Source organism: Equus quagga, chromosome 2 (genome assembly GCF_021613505.1).
Source record: "Equus quagga isolate Etosha38 chromosome 2, UCLA_HA_Equagga_1.0, whole genome shotgun sequence".
NCBI lineage: Eukaryota > Metazoa > Chordata > Mammalia > Perissodactyla > Equidae > Equus > Equus quagga.
In genome coordinates, this window is record NC_060268.1 from 173801951 (window position 1) to 173826772 (window position 24822).

Here is a 24822-nt window from a genome sequence, read left to right on the forward strand (position 1 = left end):
CCTGCACTGACCTATATCGCTCTGGCTTTCGGAAAACGCCCTTCCTGACTCTATTAGGGCGAGTTTCAGAAATGAAACTGTCCCCACTTTTGTGCAGAGGAAAGGCAGCAGCATGCAGAGGAAGTCTGCTCGCTGCAAAAATGGGACTCATAACGCCTTCCTTCTAGGATTGCTGAAGAGGACCACTGAGAGAGCACGGAATCAATGCCCACCCTAGAAATCCTCCCGCTCATGCAAAGAAAAATAGCTCAACTGATTCCTTTTTTTTTTTTTTAACTTTTTATTTTGGAATAATTATAGACCCACAGGAACTTGCAAAAACAGTACAGAGAGATCCTCTCTACCTTTTACCCAGCTTCCCACAGTGGTAACATCTTTCAACCAAATTTCTAAATCTAAAATTCTAAAATACCAGTTGAAGCCTGACCCTGAGAGTATTTTTATCTCTTTTATAGAAGTATATCATTATGTAAATATTATATAGTTTTCACTGTATTTCTATAACGTTATCAAGGATGTTAGGACAAGGTCAGAATTTTTTCAACAAACAGAGCGAGCAGCCCCTGCGAGATCCTCTGAGCAGACCATGTCACACTCGCCCTCCCCCACGAGGACAAACCTGGGATGGGGGAAATAGGACAAACCACCCTCTATTAGGGAAAGGTTCAGGATTCCTGTTTTAAGGGAGCAACGAACATGCCAACAGCTTGGCAAAGTAGATAGCAGCTTTGTAGCTGTGTCTCGTGAATAAGTCCCAGAGGGGACTTCCGCTCTGGCAGGAGGAGGTTAGTGGTTCCACCTCCCGTGCGCTTTGAAGCCAGGCAGATTAGTAACAGAGCATTGGTTACCAGCCTACCATAAAATCCGTTCTTTCTAAGGCCGGCTCCTGAACCTTCTATGAATGTGTGAAATGCAGCAGGCACCAAAGAAGGAAGGAAGGGGAAGAATGTACAATATTTTTGCAACTCAACTCGATGGAGAAGCCAGAGACAAGGGAGTTACTTACACATCACTCTGATGGGTGTACACTCTATCAAAAAGGGCTTCTGGAGCCATCCACTTGACCGGAAGTCGCCCCTGCAAGTGTGGAAAAAATGCAAAAACCAATATATTAAAACCACTTTATTTTAGCAGGCTCAACACGGCTGTGCCCTGGCTTGCTTATTTTATGAGCTGACACAAATGGTTTTCACTGGTCAGTCATTAGAAGAGAAATAAGCCCCAACTGAGACTCTACACAATGGGGGAGCACAGATCTGGGGACATTAATAAAATGCCATTTCCTTGGATTCTCATTATTATCCATCTCCCTAGCACAAAGACACACTCCAACCAACTTCCAGGCAAAAATTAACCCAGAAACTCCCAAGTTCTAATCCTTACTAGGAAAGTTCTGACAAAGAGTTTTATAAAGATCCTAGAGGCTGCTGATTATTCTATATGTAAGACTATTGCACATTTACTAAAAGTATCTTAAACATAGCCTAAATTTGCTTATTGAGAAGTTTGCACAGAACAAGGCAAAAGAACAGGAATGCAAGGCAGAGGAATGAGCCCTCATCAGTCCTTCCAGCTCTAAGCATCTATTGTCTTTCATCTAGAACATTCCACACCACCCCACTCCACCCCTCTTCCTGCCATAGACTTACATTTGTGGTCTTTTTGTAATAGTCTATATTGTTGATATCTCTGGCCAGTCCAAAGTCTGCTATTTTCATCACATTGTTTTCTGTTACCAAAACATTTCTGGCTGCTAAATCTCGATGAATACACTGAAATGGAGAAAGAACACATTTCAAAATGCTTCAAGAATCAAAAGGAAACATACTTCTTATAATGCCATCAGAAAATACATCTTAAGTCGAAAACTGGTACTTCTTTTCTAATTACAAATAAATTAAAAAACCAGAGCTCCAATCATTCCATATTCTTCTTTATTTGCAGTTGACCAACACCACTGGCATCCTTCATACGAGGTCTGTGTTGGATAATCCTAAAATCTTTTATCTCAACACTTGTTCTCCTGCCCTGTACAGCCCAACTTTCAGAAGAGCTGGTTGAACTCCAGCATCACTCCTTCACCTCCTGGTCACTCCTCAAACGCTGTAACCTGTATCTATCCCTCCCTCTCCTAAAGTTCATCAAGAACCTTCTGTCAGACCCAAATGACCTTTCCTAACACCTCAATTTTTCCTCTCTGCAGTTCTGAACACCGTTAATTTCTTGCTCATTTTTGAAAACTGTCCGACCACTGAGTTCTACCGCATCCCTTCTCTTGGCTCACTCTCTCCCTCTCTCCCCACCCTCTCAGATTCCTTGGCTAGCTCTTCTCTTCCTCTATCCCTCAAAATAGAGGAATTGTCCCATTAATTTCATATATTTCCATTCACCCTCATAGCTTCAATTCTTAGATACATACAAAAGATTTGCAAAGTCCTCTCTCTATGCTGACCTCTCTCCTGGGACCCATGTTCTCATTTTCAACAGGCTATGGGACATTTCCACATTGACATCCCTTTGGCACCTCAAATTCAAGGTCTTTACTTCCCTAATTTTTATCCTCTTGGTCTCTCTCAGGCAGAAGTATACACCAGAATTCTTTACATACTCCTCCCAAGTTCTGTTGATTTCAACCCCCAAAAACCCCCTCCAACTGTCCACGCTGCTCTGTTCCCACTGCTAACTGCTTAGTCCAGGACGTCATCACTGTCCCCACCCAGCCAGTCCTGCAGACGGCCACACTCCCTGCCTAACAGGTCTCCAGGCTTCCAGACTCAGCCCCACTTTGTCTTCTACACTTCCCACGAACTGTGTATCTGAGAACCAACCATGTCCTTTCCTGGCTTATATCACAGCCAATGCCTGTCCATCCACAGTCTCAGTCCAGTCCTAGCACGACACCTGGCCCACAGAAGGCTTGCCTCGCCCTGTGTCTGCCACACACACGGGGGCTAGAGGCTCAGATGCCCCCCACAGGACAGCTCATCTGTAGTCCTAACACCAACTCTTTGGTCTCAGAAAGGTCTAGTTATTATCACTTCTGTCTTTCCTTTTCACAAAGGATATGCTTTTGTAAGCCAGTCTAAGTATTTTCGTTGCATTTTAATATACCAAGATTTTATCATGCTACATGGTAATTAGTGTCCCAAATCATCACCCCCTATTTTTGAAAGAGGTAAGGTATAAAGAAGCAAACAAACATCCCTAGGCACACACTGGTACACAGGTTCCTGGCAAAGGTCACTATCACATGAAGGAGAGAGTCCTAGGCATCCATCGACAAGGAGACGCGTGGCTGATTTCAGAGAGGCCCTCCACAAAATGAGAGGGGAGCCAAACGCTCGCAGAAGAAGAAGTTAGTAATTTTTTTCCTGCCCACCCCCCAACTATTCCTTGTTTTCCTATGCTCCTGCGGCCCCCTGGATGGGCCAAGAACAGAAGTGGGAAAGCAGGAAAGCCCCACAGCAGGCCTGTGCCTGGCCAAACTGGAAGCAGGAAATTCGAGAGCTCCCAGAAACCGCCCAGGGACCGGTCGGGGCAGGAGCCTCGTTCCCCGGTTTTGGAGGCCTTTTCAAATTGAACTTCCAAGCCCCGGGCCAAACTCTTCGGCGGTGTGTGCTCCCTGCTGACGCGAGCTCTGTGTCTGGCAAGCCGTGTGGTCAGAAGAATCTGGCTTCTCACGCGCTGTGCTCCGACCACACATCAGGGCTCAGCTCGGACAGATACACAACAGCCACCTCCACCACCTTCTCAGCGAAAGCCAGACTCTAGCACCCCCATCCCACATCCCAGGGTGCCAGGAAAGACCGAAGCGCACCCTCTGGGCTGAACAAGAAGTGACTTGGAACCAACACCCAAGAAAAAGAAAATAATTAAAGTCAAGCCAAATTCCCATCATCAGCAGAAATCTGAGTTCTTCTCCAGCACAGACGGCTGGCCATTTGACATTACAGTCCTGGACTGTTCGGTATGGCATTTCTTTATAGCTGAAGGGCAATGGGTCACCAAGGGAAGAAAGACTAACACCCCTATGACCCAGACAGTGTGCAGGGGGCCTGTGCACAGCTGATCGCATTAAATTCCCATGGCAACCTATGAGATGGGTATTACTGTATCCATTTTACAGATGAGGGAGCTGGGGCTTGCTTTAAAAAAACCAAAAACACCAGCTCAGGTTTAACACCCTGGAGGTTTAACTGATAAAAAGAAAAATGAGTGTACTTTGAACCAAAAATAGCAAGGCTTTAAAAACTTGTATAAGGCTCAAATACCCCAATATCTAATTGTATCACTGTATACACCAGGGCGTTTACTTGTCTGCCCCACGCGCACACAGGTGCAAGCTGCTGAGGACAGGGTCTGTGTGTTCATCTCTACATTCCCAGCACGGAGTACAGCCCGACCCAGCAAATGTTTATTGGGCTGAAATCATAATCACATGCCATCAGCAAGGAGCTAGAGATGTCACTCGACAGCTCCTTTAGTGGGTCTCTAACAAGCTCATCACTACCCACTGAGGGAGCGGGTGGGGGAGGCCAGGATCTGATCCTTTCCCCACTTTATTCTCCACCCTCAGGAACAAGCCCTCCATTTTTGGAAGCAGATTCCTCCCAAGGGGACCATTCTTAAGATCTTCATCTACCACTTCAAACTTGTTTTAGGTCCTTAATTGCAGGTGGCTGTCAGCTGGGGTAATGGAGCCCTGCAATGACCAAAGGAAACACACTGAGACTGCCCCATCCTGCCTCAGAGACACAGGGCATCTCAGCGGTCCTCCCCTTAGTCCAGGGAGAGGAGGGATTACCTGAGAGCAGGAGACGCTGGGAGTGGGATGAGTGGATGGAAAACCAAAAGGCCACCTCTTGGACCAGCCACTTCACTGTGTAGACCTCTAAGTCCCCACCTCGGAAACGAGGACGGTGACTCAGACACATCTGGGCTCAAAGCTTTCCTGGCACTTCCTAACAGTCCTCAGCATCCTTATCCATGAGACAGGGATATAATCACACCTATTTCAGAGTTGTGCTGAGGTTACGGACAATACTGTATGTAAAATGCTTGCCCCGTGCCTGGCAGACCTTAAGCTCTCAAAAAGTGGTAGTGATTAGTAATAACGAAAACCGTCATCACAACTATTAATAAAAGTATTTTCAGTCTGTCATTCTAAAACGTATTCATTTGCCCTGTTTCGCAAAGTTCATCTGATTCTTAGTTCTTTCTCCACCATGTGGAGCAGCTCCAAGACAGGCAGGCTCTCAGTGCCCTCAGGGCTGGGGCACACTGAGGGGACCACCACTGGCTCCAGGAGCCAGATCCACCGCCCTCTCTTGTCTCCTCATTCTGAGCAGAATGACACACAGCCGAGCACTCCCGTCTTCCCGAAGCTCCTCCGTGAACCGCATCCTGGGTTTCCTCCTGTCTCTCTGAGTGTGTGTCAGCCTCTACTGCCATTTCCTGCGCTTTTGGCCAATCTCCAGATGTGAGAGTTTTCTTGGGGTTTGACTGCCTGCTTCTATTTCCCCTCTTCTCTGCCTACTCCCCCACCATGTCCTCATCCATGGCTTGAAATTACACCTTCCTTTGCAGGCGCCCAGGGTGTAGCCCAGCTCTCAGAGCTGAGCTGCAGCCTGCAGCTTCCTGGTCCACGCCTGCCCCTGAATGACTCTCAGACATATTCAAAGTGCCCCTTGATTTTCCACCAAAATCTGTTCCCTTCATCTTCTCCCCCAACCTCCTCCCAAAGTCTTCCTCATTCTGGTAAACCGCATCATCAGCCAACTTCTCAAGCTGGAAATCCTTGATCCTTCTTTCTCTTCCTCCCATATCTAATCAATCCATTAACTATCCCGACAGCAAAATATATCCAAGATCAATCTACCTCTCGAGTCTCTCTGCAGCCAATAACTCTGGCCCAAACCACCACTGCCCTTCACAGGGCTCAGCGCTTCCAACCCATCGTGTGATCGGCTGCAAGAGCGATCCCTAGAGCACAAACCAGATCACCTGACTCCCCTCCGTGGCTTCCCAACATGCCGAGGGTGTGGTCCAGAGTCCTTGCTGGGCCTGCAGGGCCCTGAAGAAGCAGGGCTTGCCTGTCTCCGGCCACATCTCACTCTCTCCTCTCCACACGCCGTTTCCCTCCCTAGAATCTCTGCACAGCTGGTCCCTGTGCCCACCTGCCACCTCCCCTCCCTAAGCGCCCCAATCACCACTGCTCCTGACCCATACTATTTCCTCCACAGCATGCTTCTCAGGTTCTCACATACTTATTTTTATTTCCACATTTACTGTTGATCTCTTCTGCTGTCATCCATGGTTCCTGCTCCAAGAGGTCAAAGACTACGTCCATCCCGGCCACCTCAACTTAGGGCAGGGGCATTGGAATAAGGAATGCTCAGGAATCTTCATTAAAGGATTAATAAAATGACCAGGCCAGCCTCCTACCACTTTTGTATTAGTAGCAGCACCCTGACGAGTCCAAAAGATGCTTCCCCCTCTCTCACAGAGGGAGGGCAGAGCGACCGAGACCAGAGGGTCACAACAGGTGGCCTGCAGACAGGCCGCACTCTGCAGTGTTTTATTTAAGAACATTTCAGTTACAGGAAAGGTGAAATAGGACAATGGATGTCCCTATTTGCCAGATTCACAGGTTATGCTTATTTGCTCTTTTCTCCACACCTAACCTCCCCATAAAGACAAATGTGTGCACATACTGTCTATGCCCAAATCATTTAAGAGTGAGTTGCAGACCTCAGTGACACTTCACATCTAAATACTTGAGCACATATTGCCTACCTTAACACAATACCACTATCATCACTCCCCAAATTTAACACTGATACAGTCATATTATCTAATACACACATACCTCATTTTATTGTGCTTTTTTTTCTTTAAACAGACTGACAGTTTGTGGCAATCCTGTATTGAGCAAGTCTACTGGCACTATTTTTCCAACAGCATTTCAAACTTTTTCATTATTATTATGTATGTTATGGTGACTTGTGATAAGCAATCTTTGATGTTACTATTATCGTTGTTATGGGGCACCAAGAACCGTGCCCTTATAAGACAGCGAACTCAATCTCTAAGTGTTCTGTGTTCTGACTGCTCCTCCATCTCTCTCCCTCCGCTTGGCCTCCCCTCTTCCCTGAGACACAACAGTATTGAAATTAGGCCAATTAATAACCCTACAGTGGTTTCTAAGTGTTCAAGCGAAAGCAAGAGTCACATGGCTCTCACTTTAAATCAAAAGCTAGAAACGACTAAGCTTAGTGAGGAAGGCACGTCAAAAGCCAAGACAGGCCAAAAGCTAGGCCTCTCGTGCCAAACAATTAGTCAAGTTGTGACTGCAAAGGAAAAGTTCTTGAAGGAAATTAAAAGTGCTACTCCATTGAACACACGAATGATAAGACAGTGAAACAGCCTTACTGCTGACATGGAGAAAGTTTTATTTAGGGTCTGGATAGAAATCAAACCAGCCACAACGTTCCCTGAAGCCAAAGCCTAATCCAGAGCAAGGCCCTAACTCTCTTCAATTCTATGAAGGCTGAGAGAGGGGAGGAGGCTGCAGAAGAGAAGTGTGATGCTAGAAGAGGTCGGCTCATGAGGTGTAAGGAAAGAAGCCGTCTCCATAACATAAAAGAGCAAAGTGAAGCAGCAGGTGCTGATGCAGAAGCTGCGGCAAGTTCTCCAGAAGAGCCAGCTAAGATAACTCATGAAGGCAGCTACACCAAACAACAGATTTTCAGTATAGAGGAAGCAGCCTTCTTTTGGGAGAAGCAGCCATCTAGGACTTTCCCAGCTAGAGAGGAGAAGTCAATGCCCGGGTCCAAAGCTTCAAAGGACGGGCTGACTCTCTTGTTAGGGGCTAACGTAGCTGGTGACTTTAAATTGAAGCCACTTCTCATTGAGCATTCCGAAAATCCCAGGGCCCTTAAGAATGATGCTAAATCTACTCTGCCTGTGCTCTGTAAAGGGAACAACAAAGCCTGGATGACAGCACATCTGTCTACAACATGGTTTACTAAACATTTTAAGCCCACTGTTGAGACCTAGTGCTTAGAAAAAAAGATTCCTTTCAAAATATTACACTTATTGACAATGCACCTGGTCACTCAAAAGATCTGATGGAGATGTACGATGAGATTAATGTTGTTTTCATGCCTGCTAACACAACCACCATTCTGCGGTCCATGGATCAAGGAGTAATTTGTACTTTCAAGTCCTATTATGTAAGAAAGACATTTCAGAAGGCTATAGCTGCCATAGATAGTGATTCCTCTGATGGATCTGGGCAAAGTCAATTGAAAACCTTCTGGAAAGGACAAGAACATTCGTAGTTCATGGAAACAGGCCAAAATACCAACACTGACGGGCATTTGGAAGAAGCTGATTCCAACCCTCATGGATGACTTTGAGGGTTCAAGACTTCAGTGGAGGAAGCAACTGGAGATGTGGTAGAAACAGCAAGAGAACTAGCATTAGAAGTGGAGCCGAAGATGTCACTGAGCCGCTGCCATCTCATCATCAAACTTAGATGAGGAGTTGCTTCTTACGGAGGAGCAAAGAAAGGGGTTTCTTGAGATAGAATCTACTTTTGGTGAAGATGCTGTGAAAATTACTGAAATGACAACAAAGAATTTAGAATATTACATAAACTTAGTTGATAAAGCAGTGGCAGGGTTTGAGGAGCTTAACTCCAATTTTGAAAGAAATTCCATTGGGGATACAATGTGATCAAACAGCATCGCTACAGAAAAATGGTTCATGAAAGGAAGAGTCAACTCATGTGGCAAATTTCATTGTTGTCTTAGTTCAAGAAATTGCCACAGCCACCCCAATCTTCAGCAGCCGCCACCCTGATCAGTGAGCAGCCATCAACATCGAGGCGAGATCCTCCACCAGCAAAAAGGTTATGACTTGCTGAAGGCTCAGATGACGGTTAGCATTTTTTAGCCATAAAGTACTTTTTAATTAAGGTATGTACATTTTTTTAGACATAATGCTATCGCACTTAATAGACTACAGTATAGCGTAAACATAACTTTTACACACACCGGGAAACAAAAAACTTCGTGTGACTTGCTTTATTGCAGTATTTGCTTTATTGTGGTGGTCCGGATCTGAACCCGCAATATCTCCGAGACGTGCCTGTATACAGTCCATATTCAAACTTCAATTGTTCATAGATGTCCTTTATGGAAGCCGTCCCCCCACCTCCCAGCCCAAGCAGGACGCAGTCCAGGATCACACATGCACGTTTCATTGCCATATCTCTTAAGCCTCCTTTAATCTGGAACTGTCTTGCCAGCATTTTTGTCTCTCATGACGTTGACATTCTGAAGCAATGTCTTGTCAAATGTCCCACATTCTGGATCTGATTGTTTCCTCGTGCCAAACACTTTTCAATTGGCAAACTCCCCTGTGTGCGTGCACATGCCCATCACCGCAGAACTCTAAACTGTGTTTTAGTTTCCTAAAATCTATACCCTTTTTTTTGCAAAGGTTTGCAGGGAGATTTTGGAGGAAAAATATCTGAAAAAGGCTTAAACTCTGGACTCTCTTGAAAATGAAAAACAAAAGAAAACAAAAACAGAACATGTGGTCACTCTGGTCACGTTCCTATGTGGGTGACCACAGACAACAGGGGCTGAGGCGTAACCACGCCCCCTTGTCCCCACCCCCACATCCCTACACACTGTGTGATGTGGCAGGGGCTGCCTCACTCATCGAGGCACTGGCATGGTCACAACCCAGCCCAGGCCCACAGGTGACAGAGGGTCCACACGCACCGGAGGCACTCACTTCTTTGGGGACCTGAGGAATTCCTGGTGCTCCATCAAGGTAGAAATCAAGCTCCACCACAGGTAGAAACAGACCACACCTCCACCCGAGGAGGTAGGTCGACATCTCCCCCTCCCCGAGTGTGGGCTAAGGAAAGGTGTCCTGGGTCATCCAAAAAGCCCCAGAGGACATCTGGGCACCTGTCTAACTGCTTTCAGAATAACTCAGATGCTTAAAGTTCCATTGCACGTGGCATGCTTGGAATGCAGGTGCTTCACCTCAGGGGCCCTGGCCAACTTGTAACCGCAGTGGGTCACCCCGCCAAAGGAGACAAAATAAACTCAGATATCACCCAGGACTCCATGTTACTAAAATATCCTTTTGCCTGATCTTTCGACTATTTGAAGCCATTTCAAACTCAAAATGTAAACACAACACTCAAAGTCTACGTCCAAAAATTCAATAACCACGAAACGAAGAAAGCCAAAAAATCACCAAAATTAAAGGCAGCGCCCCCTTAACGACCTGCTAAGCTCTTCTCTACCTGGAGAACTGAAACCCAGGAGGGTCACACCCAGCCCTGTCTCAGCAAAGAGGTATCTTTTCTGCTCTCTGCAGTGTCACTGTAGGTTTATGAGGCCACTTTGGCTTTTAAAGAGTTCGTTAAACCCTAATGTGAAGAATGCAGTAAATATTTTCCAAGTTGTCAAAGACACGCAAGGACTTGATTTAGCAAATGAGCATGTCCAAACTGCCTCTTGTCTCCAAAGCCATTTTTAACTGGAAGCCACCCATCCGAGGAGAATGTGAAGGACTCACTTTTTGGGAAGCCAGGTACTCCATGCCTCTGGCCAGCTGGTAGGTGCATGACACCAAGTCTTTGAAAGTCATCTGCTCCTCGGGAACGCGGTTAATGTCATAGGAGTACTCCATCCCAGGCGGCCTCCGGGCTCGGAGGTATTCACGGAGGTTACCCTTCGAGGCATACTCAACTATGACGTAGAGTGGTCCTGTGGATGGAGAAGACAAGCTCACTAAGGCAGCAAACCCAGGATCTGCCTTCAGCCAGTTCAACAAAGAAGTGTTAGTTATTACAACCTAGTATTTTTCCTGTTATTTAAACATACAGAAAATCATACACAAAAATAAAACACCTACATTCTAATCTCCTCAAATGATAACCAACACTTGGTCAAGATAGTCTCAAAAGTCTAAGAAATAGAACAGAGACACAGGGAGCATCCTTCCCGTCACTCCCATTCTCTCACCCCTGGCCTCGTGGAAAGCAATGACTATCAGAAATTTGCTCCTTCCAGTTCATTTTAACTATTTTACCAAAACATACGTATCAATAAACAATATATTATTTTTAGTCACATAAACAAATAATAAAGATATAGCCCTGAATTATTTTTCCCCTACATATTATCCTTGTGGAAGCCAGTCAGACTGATAAAAATAAATCTAGATCATTCATTTTTAACAGCTACCTATATTCTATCATACAAATACACCACAGTTTACTGATCTAGCCCGTATACTCATGGGCATTTATGTTGCTTCCAGGTTTGAGTCAAAACAGTGTGCAATGAACATTCCTGCGCACGTCTCCTTAGCCACACATGCAACCACTTCTCTGTGGTGTAGTCTAGGGGCTGGAGAAGCACAGCCCTCGGGCCAAGTCCTGCCCTCTGCCTGTCTTTGTCATTAGTTTCACTGGCACACGGCCAGGTCCGTATTGTCTGTGGCTACTTTCTCACGACGACAGCAGAGATGCATGGTTACCACCAAGACCATAAGGCCCACAAAACCGAAAACATTCACCATCACCCTTGACAGAAAAAAGGCTCCAGACTGCTGGTATAGACCTAAAAGAGAAATTGCTGAGGCAGAAATACAGGCATTTTCAAGTTTATTAATTATCGTCAAGCTGATTCCCAAAGGGCCAGTGAGCTCTTCAGTGAGAGAACCCAGGGGTCTCTCTCCCCTAAGGAAGATAAGGTGTCCCTTCGTACCACTTTCTCCTTTTTTAAGCTACTCTCAGGAGCCCAGCCACGTGCTGTCCACAGCAGGACACGGCTTCCTCAACCTCTATTTTGTCAACCAAAACATAGTACCCTATTTTGAGAAATCTCTCTTAACACTTATAAAACAAAAACATAAGGAGACTGGCTTTTCCAGACACCCTCCAGGCTATGACCTAAAACCAGCGGGACTCTAACAGACCCTCATCCAAAGTCACCCAGTGCTCACTTTGGCCCAGTCCCCTAGGTATAGTTACAAAGTACCTTTTGTGTTCATGGCCGGGAACATCCTCCTAAGGGAATTTTAAAGAGAACTTTCAACACGCACTTCAGGCGCCCTAGGAGCAAGATCCGAAAGTCCCACCATCTCTAAAATGCTGCTAACGTTGAGCCATGGATTATTTGAATGAAAGCATTTTTCCCTCCTACTCACCATCCTGAGTACAGGCTCCAAGGAGATTTATGATGTTTTTGTGTTTTCCAATCATTTTCATCATCTCCATCTCTGACACCAGATCAGAAAGGTCCTTCTCCGTGGCATCATCTACAAGCATTAGGTAAATTAAAAATCAGTTCGTTTCCTCTAACCCATCAGCTGTCACTGTTAGTTGCTGAAAACTTCGTTGAAACAGCATGAAATTGAATTTTAGAACCAGAAAAGACTTCCCAAATCATCTCCCTCATTTTATTGGTGACGGGGCAAAGGCCCAGACAGGGAATTGCCCTGGTCCGTGTCAAACAGCTAATTTGGGGTCAACAGGGTCAACAGTCAGGACTAGAACATAGGCCTCTGATGCTAAGCCCACTTCTTTTCCAGCAAATCTCACCAACGTGGGGGTATTATGAAATTATTCCATCCTCTGGCAGATCTAAGGTGCCTGAGAAAACCACATCAAACTTCATGGCGCCCAAAAGCAATGGTGGGGATATCCGGAGAGGAGGTGGCGGCTGTGGGCATCATATCAGCACAGAATTCTCCAGACCCAGGCCTGCAAACCCCAGCCCTCGTAGCCCTTAGAGCATTCCCAGATGGGTTCAGGGGGCACCTGTAACTGTGCACAAAACTGTGTGTGCACATGCATTTTGAGCAGGCAAGGTTCCATGCCTTTTATAGGCTTCTCAAAGTGGGCTGTGATTCTCATCCCAAAAAAATACAAGTTTTATAAACTTCTACTCTAAAATTTCAAGCAAGAATGGCTTTGGTCCTGCAAACATGGGCTCACAGTTAGCTTCTAAAAAGGGGCAAGACTCTTCCCCATGTGCCCCCTTCAAGCTATCTCCATACAGAAAAATCTGGACTTACTAAAAAAATGGAATAAGGGCATGGATACAAGCCATGTTGCAAAAAGCTCTTTAGTTTCACAAAAGGAAGAGCAGTACAATGGACTGGAGTGTAAAGTCTATACTGAGGCACTTGGAGGACCGAGTTCCTACTGTGTGCGAGAGGGGGCACATGAGTGGTCTCACCGCTCAGGGTGTTCTCCCCCAGGCTCTGAGCCCCCCCTGCTGGCTTTAAAAAGGACACTTCACAAGGGCTCTGGGGCTAATGTCCTTCTCTGTTCTGAGAGGGAAGGCCAGCCTGGGCATAACCACAGAGACAGATCGCGCAGACCTCCCTTTCTGCAATATCCGCAGGCAACCCTGAGCTCATAACCCAAATCAGAAGGTCTACCAAGAGACTCCAAAGTCTGGGCCTTCCTCACATGGCCCAGCACATCTGCCACACAGGAGGGCACACGCGGCAGGCCCAGGCCACGCAGGACATGAGCCAGGTGGCTGTCCCTGTTGGGGGAGCTGAGATGCATGGGGAGAGAGCCCACAGTCCTCCCTGGCATCAAACCTCTAGGTGGGGAGCAGCTCAAAACACCCTAGCTTTCCCTGGGAGTCATTCAGATCAATAGCTAAGAACAATCAACATCTTTTTGACTATTTCCACCCGCGACTTCCCCTCCAGGATGGACATGATGACCGCCCCCACGAGAATGCATGAAATAAAGAAAAAGCGTAACTCCCAGAGCACCTGCAACGTGTCAGGCACCCCACGTCCCAGGAACAGACCACTCTGTTCCGACATGTGGGAAAAACTCAGCTTGGGATGTCCTTTCTCCGATCCCTACAACAGGATTTATAATGTGACCGTTCCCTGTAACTCTTCTCATAAAAGAATACTGCGAGAAAAAGAAGTTAATGGTTAAAAGTTCTTCAAGCTCCCTGGACACAGGCATGAAGCAGGGCTGGAAGGTTAATGCAGAAATAAATGTTCCGACTCCCACAAATGCCACTCAACGTTTATATCTTGGGGTAATTGTTTACATGTTCCAGAAGGTTCTGCCCCAGCGCCAATCCTGGTAGATCCCTTTTAGCTGACTCTCCCAGACCAGTGTCATTTCTGCTTTGTTCCTCTTGCAAAGAGAAGGTGCGGCTTCCTCTCCCTACGCCGCCTTGCTCCCTCCAAAATGCCAATTTTCCTTTATTTTTAAATTAAGGTCTGGGTCTGGAATCCATTGCACCAACACTCATCTAAATCAATCAGTGATCTGCGACTTGATACCTTGTAAGCACAGACAAATATAAAGAAAAGGAAGAATCACAGTGACCCACGCGGAGTCGAAGACTAGGCCTAGAAGGCTGCCACTTGCTAACAAAACCAGCTTTTCTTTTTTATAAGTGCACACAGCTCAAGATAAATAGTCTGTCCAAGATGCTGATTTATACTGAAAACTTCTCAACCCCTGGGTCAACTATGTGATCTCTGACCCCCTGCCATGATAGAGTTCACATGCCACAAAAGGAACATTCTTGATAAGACTTTCCACCCTCCCCCCAGCCTGCCGTATCCCCCCTCCCCACTCACCTTTCAACATCTTCACGGCCACAGTGACTGCTTCCTTGGGCTTCTCTTTGTCGATTCCCACTGCTTCAGCCATGACCACTTGCCCAAAGCAACCTTCCCCCAGGGGTTTGCCCAGCGTCAGCCTAAATGTGTAAATAGGGGATTAGCACACGGCATCTGGTGAAGGGGTGTAGCGAGGGAAATTCCAGAACTAAATATAAAAATCTTTCAGCGGCTTGCATAAGCATGGAGCATTTATCATATGGAACTAATGAGACTCGGGGCACACACGCGCTTGAGTATTTTCTTAGTGACGTCTTAGAGAATGTCAATTACTGGTGGAACAGCTATTAAATTTCACATTTGTATTCTCGATTTATTTTCTTTATGGAAGGTATCCTTGCTGGTGAGGTGGTGGGCTTTCCTAAGTGCTAACAACGAGGGGCTTTTGATCTTGAGCCAATCGAATATTCGTAATTGAGAACGTCTCAAAGAAAACATTAAAGCTGTTCTTATTTTTGTCTTTAAAAACCACTGCTATTCAAATACCAATGGATTTTATGGTCACATTCCTGACCAAGTTACATGATATAAACTGTAAACACATTTCAAGAAATCTCTAATTTTTGAGTAAAGGAAAAAGAAAATTCTAGAAATTGCGGGGAATTTTTTTGACAGTTTAGAAATCCTTATAACTATCCAGAATTAATAATGAAGAAACTCCAGAGTGAACATAAATTAAATTTCTAAACCTAGAAGCTCTAAGTGCATTATATGAATAGTCACATATTGTCCTTGAGCATTCCAGAAACCAACAGAATGGAGAAGTCTTTGGAATACTTATGAATGTGTTTTTTTTACTTAAGCATAATACAGCAAAGTATGGAGCTGCCATTAGTAAACAGTATTTATGGTAAGTACACAATGGTGTGCAAAAGCTAAGCAAAGATTGTGGTCAGCCTATGCTATGCTGAGGTCATTCCACTTCTATCCTGAACTAAAATTAAATTTAATATCTTGGCAGAAAATAAACATTTGCATTGGGAAAAAGGTTAATTGATGTCCTATTGCCCCGCTACTACAAGCATAACAATCCTTTCTTTGTATAACTTCTGCCTCCGATCTAATAAACTGCTTCTAAATAGCCTTCATTCACTGGAAATCTGCTCCACCTACGTTTGTGCTAAAACCCCTGTTTTGAAATGCTTAGTACTCAGATTTTCCGCACTCAGGGTACCCCCGGGTGGGAGCTAACAGTTCGGCACAGACAGACTCCCACTGTTGACTGTTGACTGCGGGTGTCACAGGTGGTAAAAACTACGGACTGAACCTGAGAGCTGCAATTTCTTAAAATATGATCACAGCTCCCCCAGTCAGTCCTATATATAGGAACGTGCACTGGAACCCACGTACTTATATAATCAAACCTGGGAGCTGGGAGGGCTCATGAGAAACACCCCCTTTCTCTCTCTACATTCTCCAGGTAAAGAAACCATTCTTTGTGCTTTCCCTCGTGCCTCTCCAGTAAATGTTCAGTAAACAAGTCCTGAATGAATGAATGAACGGCCTTTTAACTATACAAATAAGCTGGAAATTACTTCCATTAACACTCTAAAAGAATGATATCTGTCCAATTATTTGGTTCTAACTTACGACGCATATTAATAGCTCTAAATCGGCCGTTGGAAAACAAAACTGGTTGGAGTTGTGCGAATCAAAATTCCAAGTGCCGTGTAAGCTGTCTCCCCTTCCCAGTAGAGCTCTTCATAGTCAGCCTTTGGAAGCGCTCATCTTTGTATTTCCAAATTTGAGGACAGTTCCTTCTATAGCAACTAAACACTTCTCAACAGAATCTCTGGGAGATACTGCAGATGTCAAGGCAAATAGGCTAGCTGTATATAAGCAAGTCAAGAGTTTATTTCAGTTGATTTGACACAGATGTATAGTCAGGGACTTCTACCCTCCATTACTCTCAAGCTGTTCGGACTCTAATTACTACAAGAGGTTTGCAGAAGTGGGCTGACGGCCCTTCAGTAACCACCATCCTTCAGTTCTGAAGGTGGGTCTGGGGGTTGGTCCCTGCCTAGAAGACGGAGGGCTGGTAGCCCAAGATCCATCCCCCTGTCTATGCCTGGGCACCACTATCTTGCTGAGGCCCATGGTTCAGGGCTCCCAGGTTACCAATACATGAAGGGAAACAAAAGGGAGGGAAACTCACACGAGCCAAGAATTGTGCTCAGTCCTGGGAGATCTGTACCGTGACTTTCATTTTACAGTAATGAAGTTCAGAGCATCAGGAAACTCACGCAAGGTTTCCCAGCCACCGGCTGGCAAAGCCAGGATTCAAATCCAGCCCAACAGAGACCAAAGTACATGGGCTTGAAGCCAGACCAAGAAATAAATAGCTCCCAGCAACGCCCTCACCAGAGCCCAGGTGGCCACACTTTGACTGGACATCTGATCGGACACCTCTACGTCACCCAATAAGGAAAATATTATGGGCCACACGAAATTCGATGTCAGGACCATATTCAAAGCTTTTCTGCCCAATATTACATGAATAACCATTAAAAACAGCAACACTGAGTGGAGATTCTTAAGGTAATTTATATTCTATCCTAATTTCTCCAAAGAAATGAACCACTCAACAGTCATGTTCTAATAACCAGAAGTAGGAATGTCAGATCTGTTTTTTAAATGGGATAATTCCACTTGTATTCCATTTGACTGGGTTTGAATTGTCTGGGGGTGGGGGGGAAGCTGACGAGGTACCATCCTGTTTGGGGACCACCTATGGCTTAGGAGCTCTGTTTTAAAACAACTATAAAAAGAGAGAGAGAGAGAAAGACAATCAATTCTTTTCTTTTCCAAGAGCTGGTTATTTAGAAATACAATCTCACTCACTCCTATTGACATCATCCAAGCAAGAGCTCTGCAGTTAAGGGTCATAAAAAGAAAATGTCAATCCAATATTCCCATTTAGACCTAAGCCTCCACCCAGGGATGTGCTCAACAGGAAGTACTCACTTATCTCTCGGAAACTCCCATTTGGGATCTTCTGGCAGTTCATACTCGGAGACCCCCGCCAGCATGGGAGTGTCTGCTGTCGAGGAGAGGCGCGTTGTTATCCTCACCAGTGGGGTGTTGGAGTTCATGGAGGAGCTGGACTCGGCAGAAACCTGGATACAAAATGCAAAGACACAGATGTAATCCTGGCTCCACCTGAGAAGACTGGGAGCCGGCCAGAGCCCAGCCAGAGGGTCAACTCTTAAAAAGAAAGAAAGGTAGAGGTGGACCAAACCCATGAATTTAGGACCAAATCCACTGGATGCCAACTCCTCCGTCTTCCAATCTATGCAGTACTAGCTTTCATCTAAATTATATGTTCCTAAAACCAGGTTTTCAAACAACAGTCTCAGACAGTGCCTTATCAAAACGTAAGTCTCCTTTCTGTCCTGATTCCTCAAGACAGTCGCTTGAGGACACGGAGACAGGCTTCATTATTGCCTTTTTGCTGTACCTGTACCAGAGCCCCAGATGATCCATCTTCCTGTGGACCAGCTCAGATCATGTATTAACGCTGTGCTTATGAAATTCCATAAAAACGTATGGACAATCAGCTCTTCAATATTTTTTCTGTCTTTTGAAATGTAAACCAGAATATCCCAAGGAACTTGCTTTAGGATTTGAATGTGAGAGCACCAAGTGCCTTTATTCAAAGGAGCCTGAGACCCAGGCACCTGGGGCCATTCTCTGCTTCTCCCCAGCCCTACTGGAAATTGGCTGATGTCCGGGCCATTCGGTGAAAATTGACTGCCTCTCGTCAACTTCAGCTTCAGAAGCCAGTGGACTGAACATGCGGGACCAAAGAGTCAAATACATCTTTCTTCCTAATCACAGGGGGAGCTCCTCTCCCACCTAGGAGGGCGCAAGGCTTCACCACGTTTCCTCATTTTCCCTTGCCCATTTTAGTCTGCGTCTGATAAAACGGTTATTTCTTAACTATAACGTCTTCTCTTTGCTGGTGACTGTGAATGAAAACATGTGCAGAGCCCACTTGAAGGGCACTGCTGAGGATTACTGCTCAGTCACAGGCTGCTGGAACACCACCTTCTTCTAAACCATAAACAAGACTTTGGCCCGAGAGAGTAGGAATATGGGGTTAAACAGGACCCATCGAAGCAGCCCACCCACCACCTCCGTTCTGCCCCCTGCACGACTGCCCAGGTCAACCATACTCCCCGGCTGTGCTTACAAACATCTTTTCAACCAGGGAGGCGAAGACCGAGCGTAGACGAACAAATTTCACGGGGATGAACTTTTACAGTGGGGAGCTTGGATCATTCCCACAGGGAACCAGAGACCTATACTTCCCAGGGGACGTCCTGTTCAATAAGCCTTGATTCTTTCCTTCGTAAATCCAGACTGCCCTCAATGCAGTTTCTGGGAAACCCGAGAAGATGCCCAGGAATAGACTGAGGGGGGAAAAAAATCACTTTAGGAATAGGAAGCTGGGAAAAAATCATTTTGGGAATAGGAGGTTGGTTTCTGTATTAAATCAAGAAATAGGCAATTTTTAACAGAACTTCTATTATCTTTTCAAATGTACATGAGTACATTTCTGAGGCTTCTGAGCAGTCTTTGCCAGAAGGAGTTATTCCTAACTTTTACTATGCAGATAGTATGAGCAATGTTTATTCATTGTGAACATCAAACAAAAAATTTTTTAAAAAGAAACTGAAGATAATTTTGGAGCTGAGAGAGGTATCATGGACATGTTAGGCTCCAAGAGGCTGACGCCTCACAGCCAAGTGTCCGGCCGCACAGGCAAATGGCAGAAACATGGAGGAAGAGACGAGAACGTAAATGCGTGAACTCCTATGGAATTCACCTCTGTACCCGACTGATGACACGGACTAGGAGGGACCCCACCCTGGCCAAACAGCAACAACTTCAAAGACCTCTGCATAGACACCACGTGGGGCCCAATTCACTGTAGTGTGCTGACCGCAGGGACCCATCAGAAACCAGGATCTTTCAGAACATTATCCAGGTCTCCACGAACCACATGAACACCATGAGCTCCATCCACAGAGAAGGGCTCAAGAAGATTCAAGAATGGGTCTGGCCAAAGATACTTCCCCAAATCCTAATGTCCGGCATCAGGGCCCTATGCTATGGATGCAAAAGGAGGCTGGTATTTACAAAGACAAAAACCTGGAAGGTTCTCCCATAGGAGGAGGCAAAAGTCACCACTCATTGCAATGAGAACTTGTGCTTGAAGATCACTGGTGAGATTTAGGAAACCAGTGAAAGCCAGCATCCCGGCGAGACAATACAAGGCCCCAGGGGCCGAGGTGCGGCAGATTTCGCAGTCAGAACACCCCCTGTCAGCAGCAGAGACCACCTCCACTGGCCTCTCAGGGCTCCCGGAATCCCACGATCCGTGCGTGGAGGACCCCACAGGGAGAGGAGGAGGCACCCACAGGGAAGCAACAGGGGAACAGTTCTGGGTGAAGAGGCACGCCCCTCATCCCTGCCTTGTCCTCACAATCACTGCTCTCATCAGTGAGCTGACAGAATTCGATGTGCGAAAGCAGCCTTCCCACGGTGAGGTGTGAGAACCAGGATTTAAAAAAAGTTTTGGGAAGGAACATAAGCGCCTTAGCAGGGGTCACCTTTGGGGAGTGCGATTAGGAGTTGAGGGAGGAGGCAGAAAAAAATCTGATTTCAGAACTTTCCAAACCATTTGCATTTCATCATCATGAAAATGTATCTCTTTTACGCTCTAGAAAAAGCACTTTCTCTGACAATAAAAATATTTTTTAGAATCATAAGGATCTGAACTGTGCATGTCTCAGAAGGAAAAGAAAACAAAGGGCATAGGCTTCAAATACACTCTCTTCTAAAATGAGCTCAATGATGAAATCATGGCTTTCGCCCCTTCCCTGTGCTACCAGGCTGAGTATTGCAGCATCTCTGCATCCTTCCATGTGGGTACCCCAGTAACTGCCCCCAGCCATGCAGCCAACCCTAGTGAGTGCCCTTCCTTTGCCAATTGTTTATGACACGGGACCCCTCATTGGGCGGCGGCATCCTGACCAACGGCACCAGTGGGAGGCTGTGTGATCTGACTGTCGGGGTCCATGGCCCAGTTCAGGCACCTGCTAACTGTGAGAGCTTCAGGAAGTCACCTAACCTTCCCAAACTTGAGTTAAAAGGAGACAGCAACAGTTCCCACCCTACTGAGCTACTGGGAGGGTGAACCAGTAAAGCATTCACTGCTCAGCCGGAAACCTGCTAAGAGCTCAGGTATCATCTGCTACCCACACCACCATCGTTTCTCTTAGTGCCTCTTTTTAGAATCATTTGCTGCCCAGATCCAAGGGAGCTTATGATTGGCACCTTCTCTGGGGAACCCAAAGCATTTGGAGCCTCCCGTTTTTCTGTGTGTGAGATGCTGTCACACTGTGTGCAATCGGAAGAAAGCAAGCCCGCTGGCATTAGGGGCTGACTGCAGAACAGCATCTGCTTTACTGGTCTGGAAGGTGAGACCCTCTGCTTCCAGCCAGCAGGGCTGGGGCTCCAGGGAGCAGAAGAGCAAACTCAAGAAATAAAGGATCCAGGAGTCAGGGGCGTTCCCAGGGCAGGAGGAAAGCTGGAACATAAAAGCGTCCTCATGACAAATATGGCTTAGAGGCTGCTGAGGAACAGAACAACGTTAGACAGAAGTTAACTGTTCTGCAGCGGACCTAGGACCAAAAGGAACCTTTGCCCACAAACCTCTGGCAAAAGTTCACGTTCATACACGCCTCCCCCTCCAAACCATTGTTTCAACAAGGTTTCAAAGCAAAAGCTTTTAAAATGGAAAACCTTTACAAACTTGGTTGCTGTCATTACTAATAAAATCAAAAAATTGTCTTTACAAAAAGGATTGCTTATGGAAATTTTGTTGAGATTAGTATAGAGGTTTAGAGTCAATGTACAGATCTGGAAAATACTTCTGTAAAGACCACAGAGGAAAAAAAGGTAAGAAAATGCCAAAAGCATAAGAACTACAAAGGTCCATTGCTCTGTCTACAGAGGTATATCTTAATTTTACCTCCACGCATTTTTACTATGCTTTTAACACCCCCTCTGGGACTGTAAAATGCGACTGGCTTTCTCTTCACTCCGTTTTACTCCAAGAGCTAACATGTTTCCAGGGCTTGACACGATCCCCCCCAGGCGATTCCTCCTGAACACCAAGTTTCCCTGGGTCTTCCTTCGCCCAGGTCCCACCCCTCCAGCAATTGCCACTGCCCACCTTCGAGTCCTTGCACTAATTCAGCACTATCAAATTACCACCCCCCCACCCCACACAACAAAATCATAATCTTCCCTATCAGATATTCTTTTTCAATTCTGAGGTTTCTTTTTTTATCTAATTCAAAAATATTCCACTGGTAGTGGTGATTATGTTCATTATTTATAAAATAAATGCTAACGCTCTAAATAAACTGTCTTCCACTCCCAAACCCTGGTGGGTACTTTTTAGTGTGTCTTTTCAGTCTCCAATTCAGCTTCCTCACTTTCCAGAATCTCTTTACCGAGCATCATAAATCAAGCTTTTAACTAACTGTGCCTTCTGTATATTTCCACAATACATACGGGAGATTAAGCACGGACGTGGTTTTACTTCCTTTCTTTTTAAAGGGCCACCAAGAAATGGTGTTCTCTCTTTATACCAGATTAGACTGAACAACCAGGGGAACTCAGAAAAGCAGGCAAAAGCAAAGATGCCAGGGGAGAGTGGTGAATATTTGAGTGTTTACTCCTGAGGACTCACAAACACCCCTGCGACCACGGCCCGCCAGAGAAACCCTCTGACTCTCAGGCTGTGGATCCACGCTCCCAAACCAGGACAGAAGGTTCCGGAGTTCATATACTTTCGCTGTAAGCCCTGCCCACCACCCCCTGATGGCCGAACAAAAGCCTTTCACCACCTCAACCCAGGTGGCTGAGATAAAAGGTTCCAGGGGTTGGACTTTTTTTTTCCTTCCATAACAAAATTTAGGTAATTCCACGAGACAGTTTATCCAGCACTCGCTCTTCTCTCTTACCAAGTCTCCGCCCCCCTGTATCCTCTCCCCAGGACTAGATGAGTAAACCTATAACAGGAACAGCTCACCAGTCCCGGACGGGCTGGTTCTTCTTAGAAGATCGCATCAGCCAAATGCAAGTCAGATCTTAGTCACACTGCCCGTCCTTTGGAGGCTGAAAAGAGAGGACGGCTAGATGGAGGCTGCGGAGGGAGGGGCCCCCACACGAAAGGGCAGATTCCAGTTAAGCCAACCATGACCACTCTAATTACCCAAATGTTTTCGGGAACCAGTGAGGTTTCATTAGACCACTTGATTGACCAAAATACAGAGAATGTTCCGAGATCATGCTGTTTAGCTGCTAGGTAGTAAATGAGCGTCTAGAAGCAGAACTTCCCTTCCCAGAATTTGGTGTGTTCAATAACCATTAACACACGGCCCCCAGAGCTGGCTCCTGAATCCCATCCCACCCCCATCTCCGTCCTGTTCATCACATCCCTGGGAACATGCCATTTGTCCCAAGATACTGTTACACAACACGACCTTGACTGCCCCTCATTTTTCTCCAGTTTTCAATCTACCTGTATCAGCAACCAAGCGAGTGAAACTAAAGACCGAAAAAAAAAAATAGCCCACAGCCCCTTCTGAGATGCCGATGGTGGTGGGAAAGAGTGGGCGCTGCACACCCATGTGAGTCTCCCCACCCTATCTGTTTATGGAGACGGTTAAATCTTCATGCTGCCCTATGGAAACTTCTGGCTCCAGAGAAAGAACCTGATGCATTCACTTTCTGAAAAACAGATTCAATAAACCGAGCTACACCACAAGCCTCCTGAACAGACATCCTCGGTTTCCTATGCACCCCTCACCCTCACCACTCAAGTGATTTGTGCAAAACCCGGAAAGTGAAGCCCTCTCATTAACTCGTGGATGTGCAAAGGCCACTTCACAATGGCCACACTGTCCACTGGCAACCCTGGAGACCTGTATGAGAGCAGACAAGCTCACAAAGACGCTTGACCGACCAACACCCCAGGACCACATCCAGCCAGAGAAACTTCTGACTCTTGCTAGGCTGGGCTGGTTCTTGCTGGTCCCCTTTAACATGGTGGATGCCCAAGGAGCAGGAGCAGGTGAGCAGTGTCTGGGCCAGTGTCCTGCCCCGAAACTGAATGTGGGGTGAGCCGTCAAGGGCAACAGAGAGACGCCATGTGCCACCCACCTTCCCCCACCAAAAAGTTGTTTCTCTTTTCTCAAGCATCACAACATATACAGAGTCTCAAAAAATTCAAGGTTACTGAGAAATGATCACTCACAAAGAATTTCTTCTTAGGTGCTGGAGAAAAACCTTTTTGTCTCAAAAAAAATAAACTGAAATGTCTGTGTTACACTGGTAAGTCTAGTACAGATTAATAAATGTCAAGAAGGAAAAACTCACAATAGGCTGAAAAAACACAAAAAAAAACTTCTCTTGTTCTAAAAAGAGAACAATGACTGAGTTGAGTGAAATGCTATGTGTGTATGTGTGTTGGGGGAGGGGCAAGGGTCAGGGCCAAGATGATAGAATTCGGACTCCATCATGAAGACACTGAGTGCTACCTGTGCGACAGAGGAGGTTGGACAAACGCAGCACGAAAAGTGGCCTCATAAATGCCGAGGAACAACCCATCCTTAAGACAACTGATTACAGGCTCACCTGTTGCCAGGTAAAGGCATGCTTGGCATCCCTGTGGTATTTTCTCTGTCATCAACCTATCTGCTGGCCTTTCTGGGACTTTTCATTCTAGCTACAGTCCAGTAACTCCCTTTTATCCAGATACCTGATAGGCATCTCCTCCACCGAAGGGGCATGCTTGCTGACGAAGTGCTCTTTGCGAAATGAGCATCTGTGAAATGCATCCCATTTTGACATATAAGAGGAGCTGAGGAGTGTCGACATGCCCCCAAATAGTTTTATTTTTTCCAGGGGACTAGCATTTGCCCACTTTCCCTGCTTCTCTTAGGCTACCTGACCCTCCTGAAACACAAGGCAATCACATTTCAAATGAAGGTCCCCCAAAAACCTTGGAGCCATTGGTGAAGGAGACAGGCCATGCAA

General features: G+C 46.0%; 1 protein-coding gene across 12 annotated transcripts in view; it reads right to left on the reverse strand.

The window, feature by feature from the left end:
* Positions 1-24822, reverse strand: part of FGFR2 (fibroblast growth factor receptor 2) — a 103029-nt gene that overhangs the window by 7361 nt on the left and 70846 nt on the right. For all 12 annotated transcript variants that reach the window (XM_046654967.1, XM_046654965.1, XM_046654974.1 and 9 more), the window contains 6 exons: positions 17671-17822; positions 14665-14786; positions 12244-12354; positions 10606-10796; positions 1650-1772; positions 1007-1077 (listed from right to left, as the gene is read on the reverse strand). In XM_046654967.1, coding sequence (XP_046510923.1) covers positions 1007-1077; positions 1650-1772; positions 10606-10796; positions 12244-12354; positions 14665-14786; positions 17671-17822 — 770 coding nt within the window. The remainder of the gene's footprint in view (positions 1-1006; positions 1078-1649; positions 1773-10605; positions 10797-12243; positions 12355-14664; positions 14787-17670; positions 17823-24822) is intronic.